This window comes from Leguminivora glycinivorella, chromosome 8 (assembly GCF_023078275.1).
Source record: "Leguminivora glycinivorella isolate SPB_JAAS2020 chromosome 8, LegGlyc_1.1, whole genome shotgun sequence".
Lineage (NCBI taxonomy): Eukaryota > Metazoa > Arthropoda > Insecta > Lepidoptera > Tortricidae > Leguminivora > Leguminivora glycinivorella.
In genome coordinates, this window is record NC_062978.1 from 8,696,428 (window position 1) to 8,713,226 (window position 16,799).

Genomic DNA, 16,799 nt, shown 5'->3' on the forward strand with positions numbered 1-16,799 from the left:
AAGCGACATCTGTCGACCATCTCTTGATGCGACGCGCCTCGCGTGTCATCGAGTCGCGAGTGCACCTGCGCCCAGCGCGACGCCCACGATTCTAGACTACTGTTCAAGTTGTCCCATTCTCTGTGCAAATAATACTTACAGCAACTCATCCTTATCAGCCTGTAGTTTCAACCAATGTGCGTGCGCTTCAAGCACGGAGCGGCATCTATCGACCATGTCCTGATACGTCGCGCCTCGCGTGTCATCAAGCCGCGTACGCGCCTGCGCCCAGCGCGACGCCCATGCCTCTAACCCGCTGTTTAAGTTGTCCCATTCGCCGCTTAAGCTCGATTTTACGATTTCAGCCTGAAGATCAAGAATGATATGTTTTTTTGTAAATTATGTTTCGTGGTAATGTTACTAGTTATATTTAACAATTATTTAATCAGCTATGACTAATCCTACTATTAAAACTATAAGAGTGATGATGGTGTACCGTGTAGAGATGACATAAATATAATCATTGAATGTGAATTGTACCTTATTTTGGAAGAGGGTAATGAATGTATATTCATTATACAAAATAGGTACATTCACAGGTACCATAACAAGCCTTTGAAATACGCCTGATGACAAATTATTAGCAAACATCACTCGTGAGCTCACAGAACAAGCCAATGAAACTTGAACCTTATGTAAAAATAAAGTTCAAAGAATCCGCCTGTCTTTTATTAGGGACTTACTTTTTAATAGACTTCAAAAAAGGATCAGATTGTTATGAATACAGATGTAGTGCGGAGTGATTTTCCTTCGTATTTTTACGGAAACGTTCGTATTTCATTTTGTAATGCTAGTTCAGTCAATGACAGTAGTCCTTATACTGAGACTGACTGAAATAGCACGACACGTTCATACGTTTCCGTAAAAATACCTTCGCATTACATCTGCAATGAAATGACTTTGATGAACCGAACTGGTAATCTGAACAAACCTGATGTTCAAACATTTGTTGTTGGCTCTGCATCAGTTCCCGAACCTTCTGCCACTCTTTTATAGTCCCGTCGACTGAAGCGTCGCCGCCCCAAGTACGTAGCATGTGGCCTTTCTTCTTCAGACTTTCCACGGTCTTTTCCATCTTTAAAAAATATCATTACAACTCTTTTGTAAGAAAGGACAATTTTTATTGTTTTGGAAGAGTCAGTCAATTTAGAACACATATTTAATTAAATAATTAAATGAAATACAGGTTCTGTTAATTCCGAAAAACAGTAAATAATTCCCAAAGAATTAACTAAGACATTTTTTTTACCTATTTGTAGAGGGCTACTACGGCTATCACACAGAAGCATTCTTACGAAAGGTAAAACGGAGACGTCCCGCTAGCGCAACGAGTCCTGGTCAACTATGCATATTGGAGTGTTATCTAGTATGTCCTGAACACACTTTTTTAATGTTGCCTAACTTGCACTTCGAAATTGTGATGGAGCGTCGTTATTATCACCACTATCCTGTCTTTCTTTGTATTTTGACCAACCTCGGGCATTTTTTCTTGCAACACTTTCTGCCTCGCGCTGATCTCGGCGAGCTCCTTGGCGTTCCTCGGTAGGTGTTCGTCTTGCGGGCGCGCGGCGCTCGCCATGAAGGCGTCGAGTGTGGTAGCGTCGGCACGGCAGCTCGCCTGTAGGGACGACATGAGGCAGCCCCACAGGCTGCGGGCTTGCGCTTCGAAGTCGTGACGAAGTGTCGCTGTTACGACCACTATCCAGTCTATTTTCTCGTCGTCGCTGAAATATGAAATGGAAATCAGTTACGAGTTTTCTATGACTTAGACACGTAAACAAACACAGCACACCCTTATCTCAACAAATTTAGGCCTAAATTACTTACGAAGCCATCTTTGCGACCGCCTGTTCATAAGCTTTGCAAACCTTGAAGTGAACTTCCCATGCAGACCGCGAGCTTTTTGAGATGTTACCTGCACAGGGTATCCAGGTCAGGTACACAGGCAAGTGCCGCGCGCCGGCTCCACCTCCACGCCTCGCGGGTGCGCTCCAGCAAATTCACAGATTATAATGTGAAATAACACTTACAACGCCATCTTCGCGACGGCCTGCCCATAGGCTTTGCATGCCTTAAAGTTAGCTTCCCAATCGGCAGGCTCCTTGAGATGTTCCCCGCATAAGGCATCCAGGTCAGGTACACAGGCGAGTGCGGCGCGCCGACTCCACGCCTCGCGGGTGCGCTCCAGCGCACTCAGGGCCGCTTCGAGTTGCTTCACCGCTTTGTTGCCGAGCCAGCTGTGCCTAAACAGCGAAATAGTATGTTTCATTGCGTGTACGGAAAGCTTGTCATTAATGATAAGTCTTTATAAGCCGCAAGTGAATAATGACGTCACAGAAACTGGACGGTAAAAAAACCTGGGCGATGCCGAGGGAACTAATAGCCAAATTAAAGCGAGCGACTAGTAGTGTCTTAGTCGGTTCCGAAATATCAGGTATAGTTCCGAAATACATATCTATATCAGGTAGGGCAGCAGTTCTCAAAAAGTTTGTACAAAAATTAAGGAAAAAGTAAAATTTGTTTTTTTTATTCCTATTTTGTTACCAAGATTTTTTTGATGAATTGGGATTTTAGTAAGTTTTATTTCGTCATTAAGGTTTTCTAGTATCTATATTTTCTTAATTATAACAATTATCAAGATATGTTAAGATATATACAGATATATCTTACGACAGTCAACTTATATTACTAAATGTTGGTGACATAACCTAACCACAAAATTACAATTTTGAAAAAACCCCCGACCGCGACATAGTAGATCGATTTTCATGAAACATGGCTAAGAAAACTCCCGACTAACTCAGCTTTCAAACGAAAAAAAACTAAATCGAAATCGGTTTATCCGTTCGGGAGCTACGATGCCACAGACAGACACACACACAGACAGACAGACAGACTGAGATATGATGAAGTTGGAGGGTTGAATGGAGGTTAAGTAAAACTAGTCATTATGGATGATGTGTGTGTTGTATTGTCGATAATCAATACAGGAGAGAGTTCAAGTAAAACTAAACATACCTTATATAGTAAATTATTGCTTAGGTACATGCTATTTTATTCACATACGTGCGTCAGATGTATGTTGCAGACAGTAACGTTAAGTTACTGTTAGTGTTAATTAGGGATATACTACAAGACAAACAGACAGACAGACAGACACGTCAACTTATAACACCCCGTCGTTTTTGCGTCGGGGGTTAAAAATAGGATCAATTAAAATTTGCTGACTTGGCTATTGTACAAACTTTTTGAGAACTGCTGAGGACGTAGAGGGTACGTACTTGTCGACGATGGCGGTGAATATGGAGTCCCCGGCTGTCTGTAGTCCCACGAACTGTGCGGGCAGCGCCACCAGCCTTCGCAGTTGGTGGTAGTGTTGCACGCGGATCTCTTCTAAGGGCGGTTGCACACGTACCGTGCGGCCTCTGACAAATAAAACATTTTGAATTCGGTATCTAGTGGAAAAAAGGGTTAATCTTTATACTAAAACGCTGTCTCTCTGCCTAGTATACCTACTCGGGTCACCCTATGTGACTACAGTTCAATCATCTGGGACAGATAAACAAATCTATCTAAATTATAAACTAAGTGGGCCACCATTGGTGGCTCACTGTAACGCAGATTACGCAGATGTTACTTTGTAAAATAATAATATTTGATTTTATTAATGATATGTCTACGCAAGATATTTATGTTGCCATTGTTGCCCTTAGGTGTTTACTAGGGAATATTACCTTGTTATGTTATGAACGTTATCTCATAATTATGCAAACACGCATTAGTTTAACTACTGATAGTGAAATCCAAATCAATAAACAGAATTGCGTAATGTTTATAAATGAAAATGACTGAATGAGATGCTAGAGTGAAGTTTCTTTCTCATATTACGTAGTTGTAGGAATGTATTAACGTATTACAGTCGGAAAATAATTTATCATATTTTTTCGGACACATTTGCATAATTATTTCATTAATTTAAAAAAAGGGCTGTTGCGATGTCTATGAAATTTATATTATAGGTGAGTACGAAAAATACAATTTGGGCAAATTAAGGTTAATTATAAACTGAAACACACATGGAGAACATTGTTAAGGTTAATTTTTAAAACAATTCGTATGCCCGAGTTATGCAGGGTAGCCCTGTGGGCCTCAAATAGTAATATAATGATGTGGTGTAATTTTCATACCAACGACTTCTGAGATTGATAAATCCATCCATCTATATTAGACTGTCAGAAAGATTCGCTATTTTGTGTTTTTATAATAAGAAGTTCAATATTAGTAACATACACGATCGGTGTGTGTAAAGTCTCTAATCCGCATAAGGCTCTCGTGGCTGCCCACCGACCACGTGCACGTCCTAAGACTCGTAAGTATTCAAATACATATGTGACAATCCATCACAGAAAGGCCCTTATGGCAGGTATTGAGTTAGGCACAGATCCTAAATCTGCATTAAATACGCTATCTAATACAAAAAAAATCATGGCCCTAGGCCACGTACTTTTTTTTTTAAAAATCATCAAGCATACACATGCTAAGTATTGCACTTTTGAGAAAACGTGAAAAGAAGTTTGAAACTCACTTTAAGGGTGTTCCCATTGGAAGTTACATAGATGACGATTGATTGTGTATCTCAAGGTACATTTCTTTGAGAATCAGTTGTGATTGTGTTTCATCGACTTCCAGATCATGAAAAATCGAGCTTTGATTAGGGCAAGTCGCTTATAAGAAAAAATTAGGAAAACATATTTTTTTGGCTTTTCTTCTAATATGTTGCTATCTGAACTATAGTACATAGTTATATATGTTTCAACTTACATTTAAGGATAGAAATAAAATCCCATGGTTCATTAAATATGTATATTTTAATCAGAATATCACAATTAGAATATTTAACATCTGCTCCTATAATAATAATAATTTTCGTATAGAGACTTCTAAATTATATTTAATCAGTCTACACATTTATAACTAAAGTGTCAGAATTATTCTGCATGTCTTATTTTTTTATTTACAAATTTTTAAAGTTACATAAAAATCACAAATTATTGACTCCCATCATACATTTGGGAAAAGGGCCCTTATGACCATCACAGATAAAAATTACTCATTGCTAATGTATTTTATTATTTTAGTTACTTATCTTGTATTATAACAACATATTTGTAGTTTTCATATTTTGATGATCCAATAGTTGCTTACTTGATATAAACGTCTAATTTTAATAATTTTTGACTTATTGTTTCGGTATATAACCAGTATGATAGATTTTTTTCCGCTACTCTATGTATGCATAACATTTTCCATGTAAATTTCAACAAATTTCGTCTAAGAATATAAGATATTTACAAAAATTACAAATTATTTGAATTTATGATTTATTTATTTTATTCTAATCATAAATTATCAAATATGGCTAAATCAAAACATTCCTATCGTTCATTAGTCCAATGCGTAAGTTGCATACGATATGTTGACGGCCGATCGCAGTTCCTGTATAGTGTTTTGACGGGCCCTTCAGATGCATGAAGGAAAAATAAACCAGAAACGGAATCCGATATCCGTCGAATCAGGGAGGGAGCTAGACAATCATTTTAACTATTCAGGTAGATATCTAGGAATTTTAGTCGCTGACAGACATGCTACAGAGTGTCGCCTAGCAAGCCAGTATGACTATCAATAAGATTGAGAAATTATCTGTATGATGGCTGGTACTCACCGGAGAACCAAATCAACCTTGACCGGCGGGAAGTGCTTGTGTAACGACAGCAGAGTCTTTATGTACTGGCACTCGAGAGCTTTGTACAGCTGCCAGTCCCAGTGGGACCGCCACAGCTCTGTGTTCTTGTACCCGTTGGCTTCAACCTAAAATAACAATAAGAAAAAAACTCTCATTTATTCCATAACGGATGGCTACACGTTTCTTTTTAAACAGAGTAGCCCAGGGGCCCATTTCTCAAAACTGAAAGTCACAAGTTACAAGCGGAAGTCTCTTTCCAACTTGTCATATTAGACATTGATTACCACTTGTAAATTGTAACTTGTAGCTTCGAGAAATGGGCCCCTGTCCTTTTCTGTGTGGCGAAGGGTTAAGAATTACACCACCCCCTTTCTTCCCGTGAGTCTCGTAGAAGTCGACTGTGGGATATGGGTTAAATTATGACGTAGGCGAGAGGCTGGCAACCTGTCACTGCAATGTCACAATATCGTTTCTTTCAACCCCTTTTTTGCCAAGAGTGGCACTGAAAAGTAGATTCATGTGTTCTGTCTACCCCTTTATGGGCTACATGCGTGATTGTATATATGTATGTATGTATTCAAGACCTGGTCTAACGCGAACTTATTTTATTATTTTCATATATGTAATAAACATACCGCCTCAATGATGTCTCTTATATTTTTAATTTTCTTCTTCCATTCTGGTTGTTTTGCTAACAGCTCCGTGTCCATTAAAGTTTCCACTATGCCCCGAATCGCAATATGCTGGCTTGTCAGATAAGTATTCTGTAAATCGAAAGAAAAACTGTCATAACATTAGAAAACAACATGAATGTTGGAAAACAATTCTAGCGAAAATATTAATTTTATTAAGCAAATTTTATTTACTTATACAACTAGGGAACAAATCAAATTATTTTATTGAACATTTTTGATTTGTTCTTTTTTTTTAAGTAGTCACACTACTATATATAAATTATAAATTGAAATAGATATCATACACGAAAGAAAAAACGGTAAGGCCCACTGGTGGCCGAGCCGGGAATGGAACCCGGGTCTTCAGCTTACGCGGCTAACGTCTTTACCACTAGACCACACGCCACGTGCGACCATTGCGTGTATAATTTATTTACTTATTTTCATGTATGTAATAACATCATCCCAGTAGAAATACAGGTCTCTATAGTTTATCGGGGTAGAGGCGATGAACAGCTCGCGTAGAGGGCTGGATATTCTGGATAAGTGGCCAGGTTCAGCTTGTCGGTGTAGTTGCGGAGCTGCTGCTCGTCGTTCCAGTAGTTAAAGCGCTGGACCCGCACGAGCGTGGGCAGGTGTAGTGGAACAGCTGGTGTGTACCTGTGACTCCAGCTGGAAGACGGCTTTCTTCAGCTTGTCGGTGTAGTTGCGGAGCTGCTGCTCGTCGTTCCAGTAGACGGCGCGCTGGTCCTGCACGAGCGTGGATAAGTCGAGGGCGGCCTGCAGCATCAGCGGCCGCGTCGAGGGAATCATGCGCTCTCCAAGTGTGTTGTGGAACGATGCCACCTATAATGATGTGGAATGAAGTAAGTATTTTAATAAAAGAAACGCAATCCCTAACGTAGTTTTTAATTTGATATCTACAAACTACAAAGGCGTAAGGGACGATACAGCTGCAACGTCAGAGACGTCGGGATGCAGTTCCTATATAAGTTGCATTTGGGTTGTAGTGTCATCGTATGTATGTACGTATGTACCAACGCCCTACGATATCCGTGCGAGGCTAGGTGTGTCACAGTACCTGCTGCAGCGCGCGCGCGTGCTGCAAGGCCTCTGCGGCGGCGTCCAGCTGCGCGGCGGCGGGCGGCGCGGGCAGCCCCAGCGCGGCCAGCGCGCGCGCCTCCAGCCCCGCCCACACGAGGCGGGGGTTGTAGTTCACTACCATCATCTTGCTCACAGCGGAGAACTCCACGACAGGCTTGTCTAACGACAGCTGAAGCTTGCCGTTTTTGACTTGCGCCTAAAATACGTATGAAATAGTAACTATTATTCAATTGGTTCTCCAATAAATACACAGATGGATGGAATAAAATAGTATATTACGATACAAGTGCGAAAAAACGGAAGTTCGAAACGAGTGGCGATAAATTAAAACACGACCGAAGGGAGTGTTTTAAATTGTGGGCGTTCTGCCACAGATTTTATGTATTTTATTAATTTTAATGTTTTTATTGTTTTACATTTTACAGTTTTACTTTTTACAATTTTTATTCATCAATCAATTCAAATTAATTATTTATATCAAATCATTTTAATTTTATTTATTTACAATGAATTTAATTATGTCAAATGAATTCATTTTATATCCTAATTATTCAATTAACGATTATGTACATTAATTTTAATTGTTGATTAGCATTTAATGAATTTTACCCTTTTAACCTTTTATTCATTACTATGAAATAATTAATCTGAACTATGAATTATGGAAAATAAAATGTTAATGTCACATATTTTGTATGTTGAAGCGGACAAACAGATTCTTGTTATTAGTAGATAGTTTAGCGCGCGGAGCGACTGCACACAGCTGATAACGTCGCGGCGTGACCGGTTCCCGACCGGCCGCCCTGCGCCCGCGCATGTTCCCCCGCGCGCCGCGCTCACCAGTCTATCTGCCTCTCTGACGCACAGCGCACGCCACCGCGCTGCTCGGTCGCATTCCTATCGCATTCCTATCGCATTCCTTTGTGCACTCGCTCGCGCTTTATAGTTTTAAGTGCTTTGCTTTGCCTGTCTTGCATTTCTCCTTCTGTAATTGTAAACTGTTCGCTTACGCATGTGTGTGCTCAAGAATAAAGCTACAAAACGTATCCTGCTTGTTTGCTTTCTACGCCTGGAGCTATACCTACTGCAAGTAAGTGAAACCCGTGGGAGATAACACTACGCATCCCACATTGGTGACTCCTCGCTAAACACCTCAGCATGGCAGACGGCAAAGGCACTGAGCAAGACAAAGACAAGGAAGTACCGTTACAAAATGGCGCCGAGCCGTTAACGGCTGAGTCATTTCGGGTTGGTGTCAAGATTCCCCCGTTTTATCCTGAAAAACCGGCGCTATGGTTTGCGCAGCTGGAAGGGCAATTTCGGTTGTCTCGTGTTACAACGGACGAGACCAAATTTTATTACGCCATGGCACAACTTGAGCCTCAATATGCGGCGGAGGTAGAGGACATCATTACGTCACCACCGGAGGAGAACAAATTTGGAAAGCTCAAGACGGAGCTTATTAAACGACTTTCTGCGTCGCGTGAGAGGAAGGTCCAGCAGGTCCTCAACCTGGAAGAGCTGGGAGACAGGAAGCCTTCACAGTTTCTTCGGCATCTGCAGAACTTGGCGGGACCTGGGCTACCTGAGGACTTTCTGCGTTCCATCTGGGTTAACCGGCTACCACAGCGGACGCAGGATATTGTCGCGTCGCAACTCAAATCATCCCTGGAGGACTTGGCAGAGCTCGCCGATCGCCTTCACGACGTTGTCGCGCCCGCCCCGCAGGTGGCAGCAGCGTCGCTACCCTCCACGTCATCGGATCCCCTGATGCTGCAGATCGCGGAGCTGAGCAGGCGGATGCAGGCGCTGGATGCCAAAGTAGGTCGAATGTCCCGGCCTAGGGAGAGGTCATCGAGTCACACCAGGCAGCGTTCAGCGTCCAAGAGGTCTAACTCCAGCTATCGGAAGTTCCCTACCTGCTGGTACCATCACAAGTTCGGAGAGCAGGCTAAAAGGTGCATCAAGCCTTGTGATTACCAGTCGGGAAACGCATCGGGCAGTCGGTGATGGCGGCGAGCGGCTGCCCTAGCAAAGGTCGCTTATTCGTCGTGGACTCCAGGTCGAAGGTCACATTCCTCGTGGACACAGGTAGTGATTTGTGTGTTTTTCCGCGTAATAAACTAAATGAACGCAGACAGCCGACAAACTATGATTTGTGCGCCGCTAACGGCACAGTGATAAACACGTACGGTTTCGTGCATCTAGTGCTTAATATAGGCTTGCGCCGTGACTTTGTCTGGCGATTTATTGTAGCGGATGTGACAAAGGCGATAATAGGTGTTGATTTTTTAATACATTACAATCTTCTTGTAAATTGCAGGGAACGTCGACTCATAGATGGCAATACACTACTTTCGGCCGCGGGTTTGCCTGCCCGACCGTCAGACGACATTGCCTCAATCAAAGTTGTAACTGGTGAGTCTGTTTACCACACTATACTACAGGAATACCCTGACATCACTCGCCCATCTGGCATACACCGCATAATAAAGCATAACACACTTCACCATATCAGAACTACACCTGGACCCCCTGTTTTCAGTTCACCTCGTAGGTTGGCTCCTGACAAATTAAAGATCGCCAAGGAGGAGTTTTCTTCTATGCTCGCTAGTGGCATAGCCAGACCCTCCGAGTCCCCTTGGGCTTCTCCCTTGCATTTGGCCCCTAAAAAGGACAATGGTTGGAGACCCTGTGGCGATTATAGGATGCTCAACGCGCGAACAGTACCTGATAGGTATCCTATTCGCCATATCCAGGATTTCGCGCAGAGTATCACAGGCTGTCGCGTGTTTTCAACCATTGACCTTGTTAAGGCATATAATCAGATCCCCGTTAACCCTGACGACATCCCGAAGACCGCCATTACCACGCCGTTCGGTCTTTTCGAATTTCCGTTCATGTCGTTCGGACTTCGAAATGCCGGGCAGACATTCCAGCGCTTCGTGGATGAAATGTTGCGGGGACTTGACTTTTGTTATAGCTACCTGGACGACTTCTTAGTCTTCTCAAAGGACGAGAAGACCCATGAAGCCCATCTTCGTCAGCTGTTCGTCCGTTTGCGGGAGTATGGCATGGTGGTGAATACTGCCAAGTGCGTCTTCGGAGCCTCAGAGGTAACATTCTTAGGTTACCGCATCTCTGCCGAAGGCACAAGGCCTCTCCCGTCCAAGGTCGACGCAATCAAGGACTTTCCGCCACCCAAGAACGTGCGGGAGCTCAGGCGTTTTCTGGGTATGTTGAACTTTTATCGCAGGTTCATACCCAATGCTGCTCAGAACCAGGCTCCTCTGAACGCTCTGTTGGCGGGTTCGGTGAAGGCTTCGCACCCGGTTCACTTCACGTCGGCGGAGCAGGACGCATTTGATCGCTGTAAGCAGGACTTGAGTCAGGCCGCTCTTTTGGCTCATCCGGATGCGCAGGCGAAGCTCAGCATCGTCACAGATGCATCAGACGTGGCCATGGGGGCAGTGTTGCAGCAGTTCAACGAGGAGAGGGGCTGGGAGCCGCTGGCTTTCTTCTCGCGCAAGCTGAGTCCTGCCCAGCAGAAATACTCGCCGTACGATCGCGAACTCCTTGCGGTTTATGAGGCGATTAAGTATTTCCGGCACATGGTCGAAGCCCGTGACTTCACCATCTACACTGACCACAAGCCGTTATGCTTTGCGTTTCATTCTCGCAAGGAGAATTGCTCGCCCAGGCAATTCCGTCACCTGGATTTCATATCGCAGTTCAGCACAGACATCAGGCACATCTCGGGTAAGGACAATGTCGTAGCTGACACTCTCTCTAGGATCGAGGAGATCACGCAGCCCGTGGACTTGAGCAAGCTGGCTGCAGCTCAACGCAACGATCCGGAGTTGGAGCAGCTACTCAAGGAAGACACCTCGTTGCGCCTGACTAAAGTCCAAGTGCCTGGGTCTGATGCTGAGCTGTACTGCGATGAGAGCTCCTCAACTGCCAGACCTTACGTTCCAGCAGAGTTGAGGCGTCAGGTCTTTGAAAGCCTGCATTCCTTTAGCCATCCAGGGGCGAACGCGTCTGTGAAGCTCGTGGCAGACAGGTACGTCTGGCCTGGGGTGAGAAGAGACTGTCGCGAATGGACCCGGAACTGTCTGGCTTGCCAGCGTTCGAAGGTCACTCGACATGTCTCCGCACCACTGTCATCGTTTGACATCCCTAAGGGCAGGTTCTTGAATATCCACATTGACCTAATTGGGCCACTTCCACTTTGCCAAGGTTTTAGGTACTGCCTCACTGCCATTGACCGTTTTACGAGATGGCCTGAGGCAATCCCAATACAGGACATGTCTGCCGATACCGTCGCACAAGCTCTGCTGCATGGCTGGATAGCTCGCTTCGGGTGCCCGGTGGATATTGTCACCGACAGAGGGCGTCAGTTCGAGTCTGCGCTTTTCAAGAAGCTGTCCGAGCTGGCAGGTTTTGTACATAAGCGTACCACCGCTTATCACCCAGCGTGCAATGGCATGGTGGAGCGTATGCACCGCCATTTGAAATCTGCCATCACGTGTCACGCCACCTCCACCTGGGTTGAATCACTCCCGTTGGTGTTGTTGGGCATGAGGAACGCGTTTAAGGAGGATCTCCAAGCAACTTCTGCGGAGCTGGTCTACGGTCAGCCCTTGCGTATGCCTGGTGAATTTTTCAACCCAGGTGCTGATCCATTACCAGATGTGACGGATTACTTGTCTCGGCTTCGCACGTTCACAAGGAACCTGCATCCGACACCAGCATCCCGTCATGTAGGTCAGCGTCGTACTTTTATTTTTAATGACCTGGCAACGTCTTCGCATGTGTTTCTGAGGGACGATACCCTATGCAAGTCGCTAAAACCAGCTTACACGGGACCCTATGAGGTTCTGAAGAGAGAACCGAAGGTGTATACCTTACTCATTAATGGTAAGTCTGTGACGGTATCTGTAGACCGGATAAAGCCAGCCTACATACTTCACGACACACATACCACTCACACTACACATAAAACACAGAGCAACTCACATAAAACAACCACCACCAGTTCAGCTTTGAATGAGGAAGATGTCGTCAAGCGTACGCGTTCAGGTCGTGTAGTACGTTTTCCTGACTATTATCGCCCTTAGCAGGTCTCTGGAGGGGGGTGATGTGGGCGTTCTGCCACAGATTTTATGTATTTTATTAATTTTAATGTTTTTATTGTTTTACATTTTACAGTTTTACTTTTTACAATTTTTATTCATCAATCAATTCAAATTAATTATTTATATCAAATCATTTTAATTTTATTTATTTACAATGAATTTAATTATGTCAAATGAATTCATTTTATATCCTAATTATTCAATTAACGATTATGTACATTAATTTTAATTGTTGATTAGCATTTAATGAATTTTACCCTTTTAACCTTTTATTCATTACTATGAAATAATTAATCTGAACTATGAATTATGGAAAATAAAATGTTAATGTCACATATTTTGTATGTTGAAGCGGACAAACAGATTCTTGTTATTAGTAGATAGTTTAGCGCGCGGAGCGACTGCACACAGCTGATAACGTCGCGGCGTGACCGGTTCCCGACCGGCCGCCCTGCGCCCGCGCATGTTCCCCGCGCGCCGCGCTCACCAGTCTATCTGCCTCTCTGACGCACAGCGCACGCCACCGCGCTGCTCGGTCGCATTCCTATCGCATTCCTATCGCATTCCTTTGTGCACTCGCTCGCGCTTTATAGTTTTAAGTGCTTTGCTTTGCCTGTCTTGCATTTCTCCTTCTGTAATTGTAAACTGTTCGCTTACGCATGTGTGTGCTCAAGAATAAAGCTACAAAACGTATCCTGCTTGTTTGCTTTCTACGCCTGGAGCTATACCTACTGCAAGTAAGTGAAACCCGTGGGAGATAACACTACGCATCCCACAAAATCGACACGAGTTACGAATTTCCTTTTCGCACGTGTATCGTACGTTTTTTAGTACAGATGACCCTCCGAAATTTCGACCTGACATATAATAAACCACTTCTCGCATTAGTGCGTAAAAAAAAACACCTTTTGTACTGAAAATATTGTTGACCTGATCATAAAGATGTTTCGTTTTGGATAAAAATTCCAGTATTATATCTAATTTGTTTAATATTTAGATAATTCAATAGCCGGGTCCACACGTGCAACGTCCGTGCTCGTGCGCGCACGTTTGCCTTGCCCGAGCAAATTTACTCAGCAAGATGGCGACCCCCGGTCCGCTGTTCAAAATAGTTCTGAATGTAATGATTGCAACGTTCACTATTATTTAAAACTATGTCCAGACAATACTCATTTCATTTTAATATTTGTATTTTTTAGAAAAAGGCAAAACTAACAAAGCTTTGCTACTTTTATGAATAATCAAACAATTTTTACCTGTAAATCTCTAGACCACTCCTCGTGTAACTGAGTGTACATCGCTTTAAGATCTTTTAAAACTTGCACCGAGAGTTGTTGTAATTCAGCACTGTTTTCAAACTCTTTTAAATATTTTTCAGCACACATTTGTATATCCTTGACCTGCAAGTATTTACTTATAATTACATATTAATTGCACTAAAATTTAAATCATAGTAGGCGTGCGATATTGGACAGATTACCTACTAATGTAATAAATAATCCATACTAATAGTATAAATGGGAAAGTGTGTGTGTCTGTTTGTTTGTGCGTCTTTCACGGCAAAACGGAGCGACGAATCGTCGTGATATTTTAAGTGGAAATACTTGAAGGGATGGAGAGTGACATAGGCTACTTTTTGTCTCTTTCTAACGCGAGCGAAGCCGCGAGCAAAAGCTAGTACCTAATAAACTAAAGTGACAGGGTGGGTGCCTAGACAAGTTGCAAATCGATCACGCTCCGTAACACGTAGTTATCTCTCTCTATCTCTTTTCCGTATTAGTGCGACAGAGCCAGTTGCGTTTTGTTCCCCACGGAGCGATAACGATTGCGACTTTGGCTAGACGGCAGTTTGGTTTATCTTAATTCTGCAAAATTAAATTAGTATTTTATAAAATCGTATAAAATTTACTACATCATTCATAGAAATTCATACTTTAGCTTCCATTTGCTTAGCCCACTGGACCTGCTGTACGATGGGGGACATTTCAGGCGGCTGGTACATTTTCACGTCCACCTCATCAGAGTCCATCTGTGCTTGTATGGACTTGAGCAATGAGATTAGAGACGATATGAAGATCTCCAGTTCACTGTTCAACGCTATCTTCACCAACGGCCTGTCTATCAGCGATTTGTAGCGCATGAACTCATATAGCATCTGAAAAAATAAATACACTATTAGCACAGTATAATAAAGACTATAGAGTACTATCATACAGTATGGCCACTCCCGCTCCCCGCTGAAAGTCCCGCCCACCCGTTCTCAGTTACCGTTTGTCGAAATCGCGACTATTGTCCCAGAGCTGTAAGAACCTCTTTTTGACACATGACAGCGTCCACAAAACGTAAACTCGAGCAACTTAATGAAATTTTAAATAAAATCCTGTAATAATATTTAAAAAAATCAAGTACTTAAAAACAATATTTCGCTTACTTTGAACATAATCTAACACATGTTACATTTTTGCGAATCTTCGTTAGTGAGTATTTTACGATATTAATTTATCACCCAGGATTTACTTATTATGTCATTTATCATTCATTTTTATTTTTAAACTAGTGCTGTGGCAGAGTCTGTCATTTCGATTCAAATGACATTTCAGTAAGTTGATAGAAATCGTATATTTGTTTAAGCGCCTCCTTGTACATAGGGCCTAATCGATTCAACCAATTCGAAATTAATCGTTAGATTTGGCAAACGATACTTCAAAACAAATGTGTCAAAAATGTGAACTTACAAATCCGGGACAATAGTCGACCTGTCATATCTCACTCATACAAGCATGGTACGCGTTCACCTACACGAGCTTAGACTGTGTGCGTAGGAACGCGCCTCTTTCGTATATTTGATCGCCATTGTCCGAGGTGTGCTAATAGACAGATCCATAGAGAGACACGTCGCGAGGCAATGTCCTAGCACGGCAAACGGCAACAGTTAGAGGCGTGCGTCGGGTGAGGCAGGCGCGTTTTCTTCGGTCGAGCGGCCTGCCTCGGCCCAGGCAAATTTATGTTGGACGTTTACCTCAATCTGTGTAGAACCACCATAGATTTAGAGATATTAAGCTAGATTGAGTAGTTAGGCCAAAAAGTGTGTCCACATGAGAGGGTAAAGTTGGGACTGGTGTCCCTCTCGCACTTATTGTCACTGTCAAAATCATTTGAATGACGTCATCACTGTCATTATTTTGGGGATACCATTCAATATTCAAAGTTACTACCAAACCTACTAATACCCAATTAAAGATTTTTTTATTATGCAAATCTTTGGTTTAATGGCTTCAGAATAATGACTTACCAATTCGTTACAAGGTATTAATACCCTTGCCTCGATATTAATACATAAATAATTAAGGAAATTTATAAACTTAGTTATCACGAACGCCTTTCTGGACCGGTGATAAGGTTCAATTTAGTATGGCAAAAAAAGTGTAGCTCAGTCCCTATTAAAGGTCCATGGGAACCGCCTATTCAGTATTTTTGCAACAGGAGATAAAAAGACTAGAATCACATTCACATACAAGGCTATATTACTCCATAATACATACCTGTTTAGTAGAAGTGTTGTGTAGTCTAGGTCTTAATTTTTCAGAGATATTTGCTTCGGCTGGTCGAAGGTTCATAGAAAACCGTGAGACTGCAGTATCCCATGCATTAGTTGGTCCATTACATATCCATACATTTATGCCTAAAAATATTTAGTTTAATAATGTATAACGAATACGAAATAATAAATAACTTCACTATATGAGGAATGTTAGAGCTGTGTACCTTGAAAGGGTTCAAACATTCGGTCAGTTTTTAAATCTGCGCGTTCATCGTTTGTAAGTAGCTTGATTAATTGGTTGTACGTCGACCTTATCTCGTGAATCTGGAAGCAATGACAAGTATTCATTAACTACAACAGTTATTCTTTATTAACTATCATCTACCAAAGCTCCAAATCGAAGCATTGTGTTCGGGTATTCTTTAAACGCAATTAGCTCTCGAGAACTCATTGACCTCAGTACAGTCACCGGCATAAAACTGTGATGATTTCCGTAACTTGTCACATTTACGTTTTGTTTGAAATGTCATACGAAATTGTCAAATGATTAAAAGCGACAA

At 42.5% G+C, this 16,799-nt stretch overlaps 1 protein-coding gene across 1 annotated transcript in view; it reads right to left on the reverse strand.

The window, feature by feature from the left end:
- Window positions 1-16,799, reverse strand: part of LOC125229182 (cytoplasmic dynein 2 heavy chain 1) — an 89,898-nt gene that overhangs the window by 69,868 nt on the left and 3,231 nt on the right. The window contains 13 exon segments of the mRNA XM_048133975.1: window positions 140-345; window positions 971-1,114; window positions 1,514-1,763; window positions 2,070-2,282; window positions 3,321-3,464; window positions 5,762-5,907; window positions 6,418-6,546; window positions 7,117-7,302; window positions 7,538-7,756; window positions 13,955-14,098; window positions 14,632-14,853; window positions 16,241-16,380; window positions 16,464-16,563. Coding sequence (XP_047989932.1) covers window positions 140-345; window positions 971-1,114; window positions 1,514-1,763; window positions 2,070-2,282; window positions 3,321-3,464; window positions 5,762-5,907; window positions 6,418-6,546; window positions 7,117-7,302; window positions 7,538-7,756; window positions 13,955-14,098; window positions 14,632-14,853; window positions 16,241-16,380; window positions 16,464-16,563 — 2,243 coding nt within the window.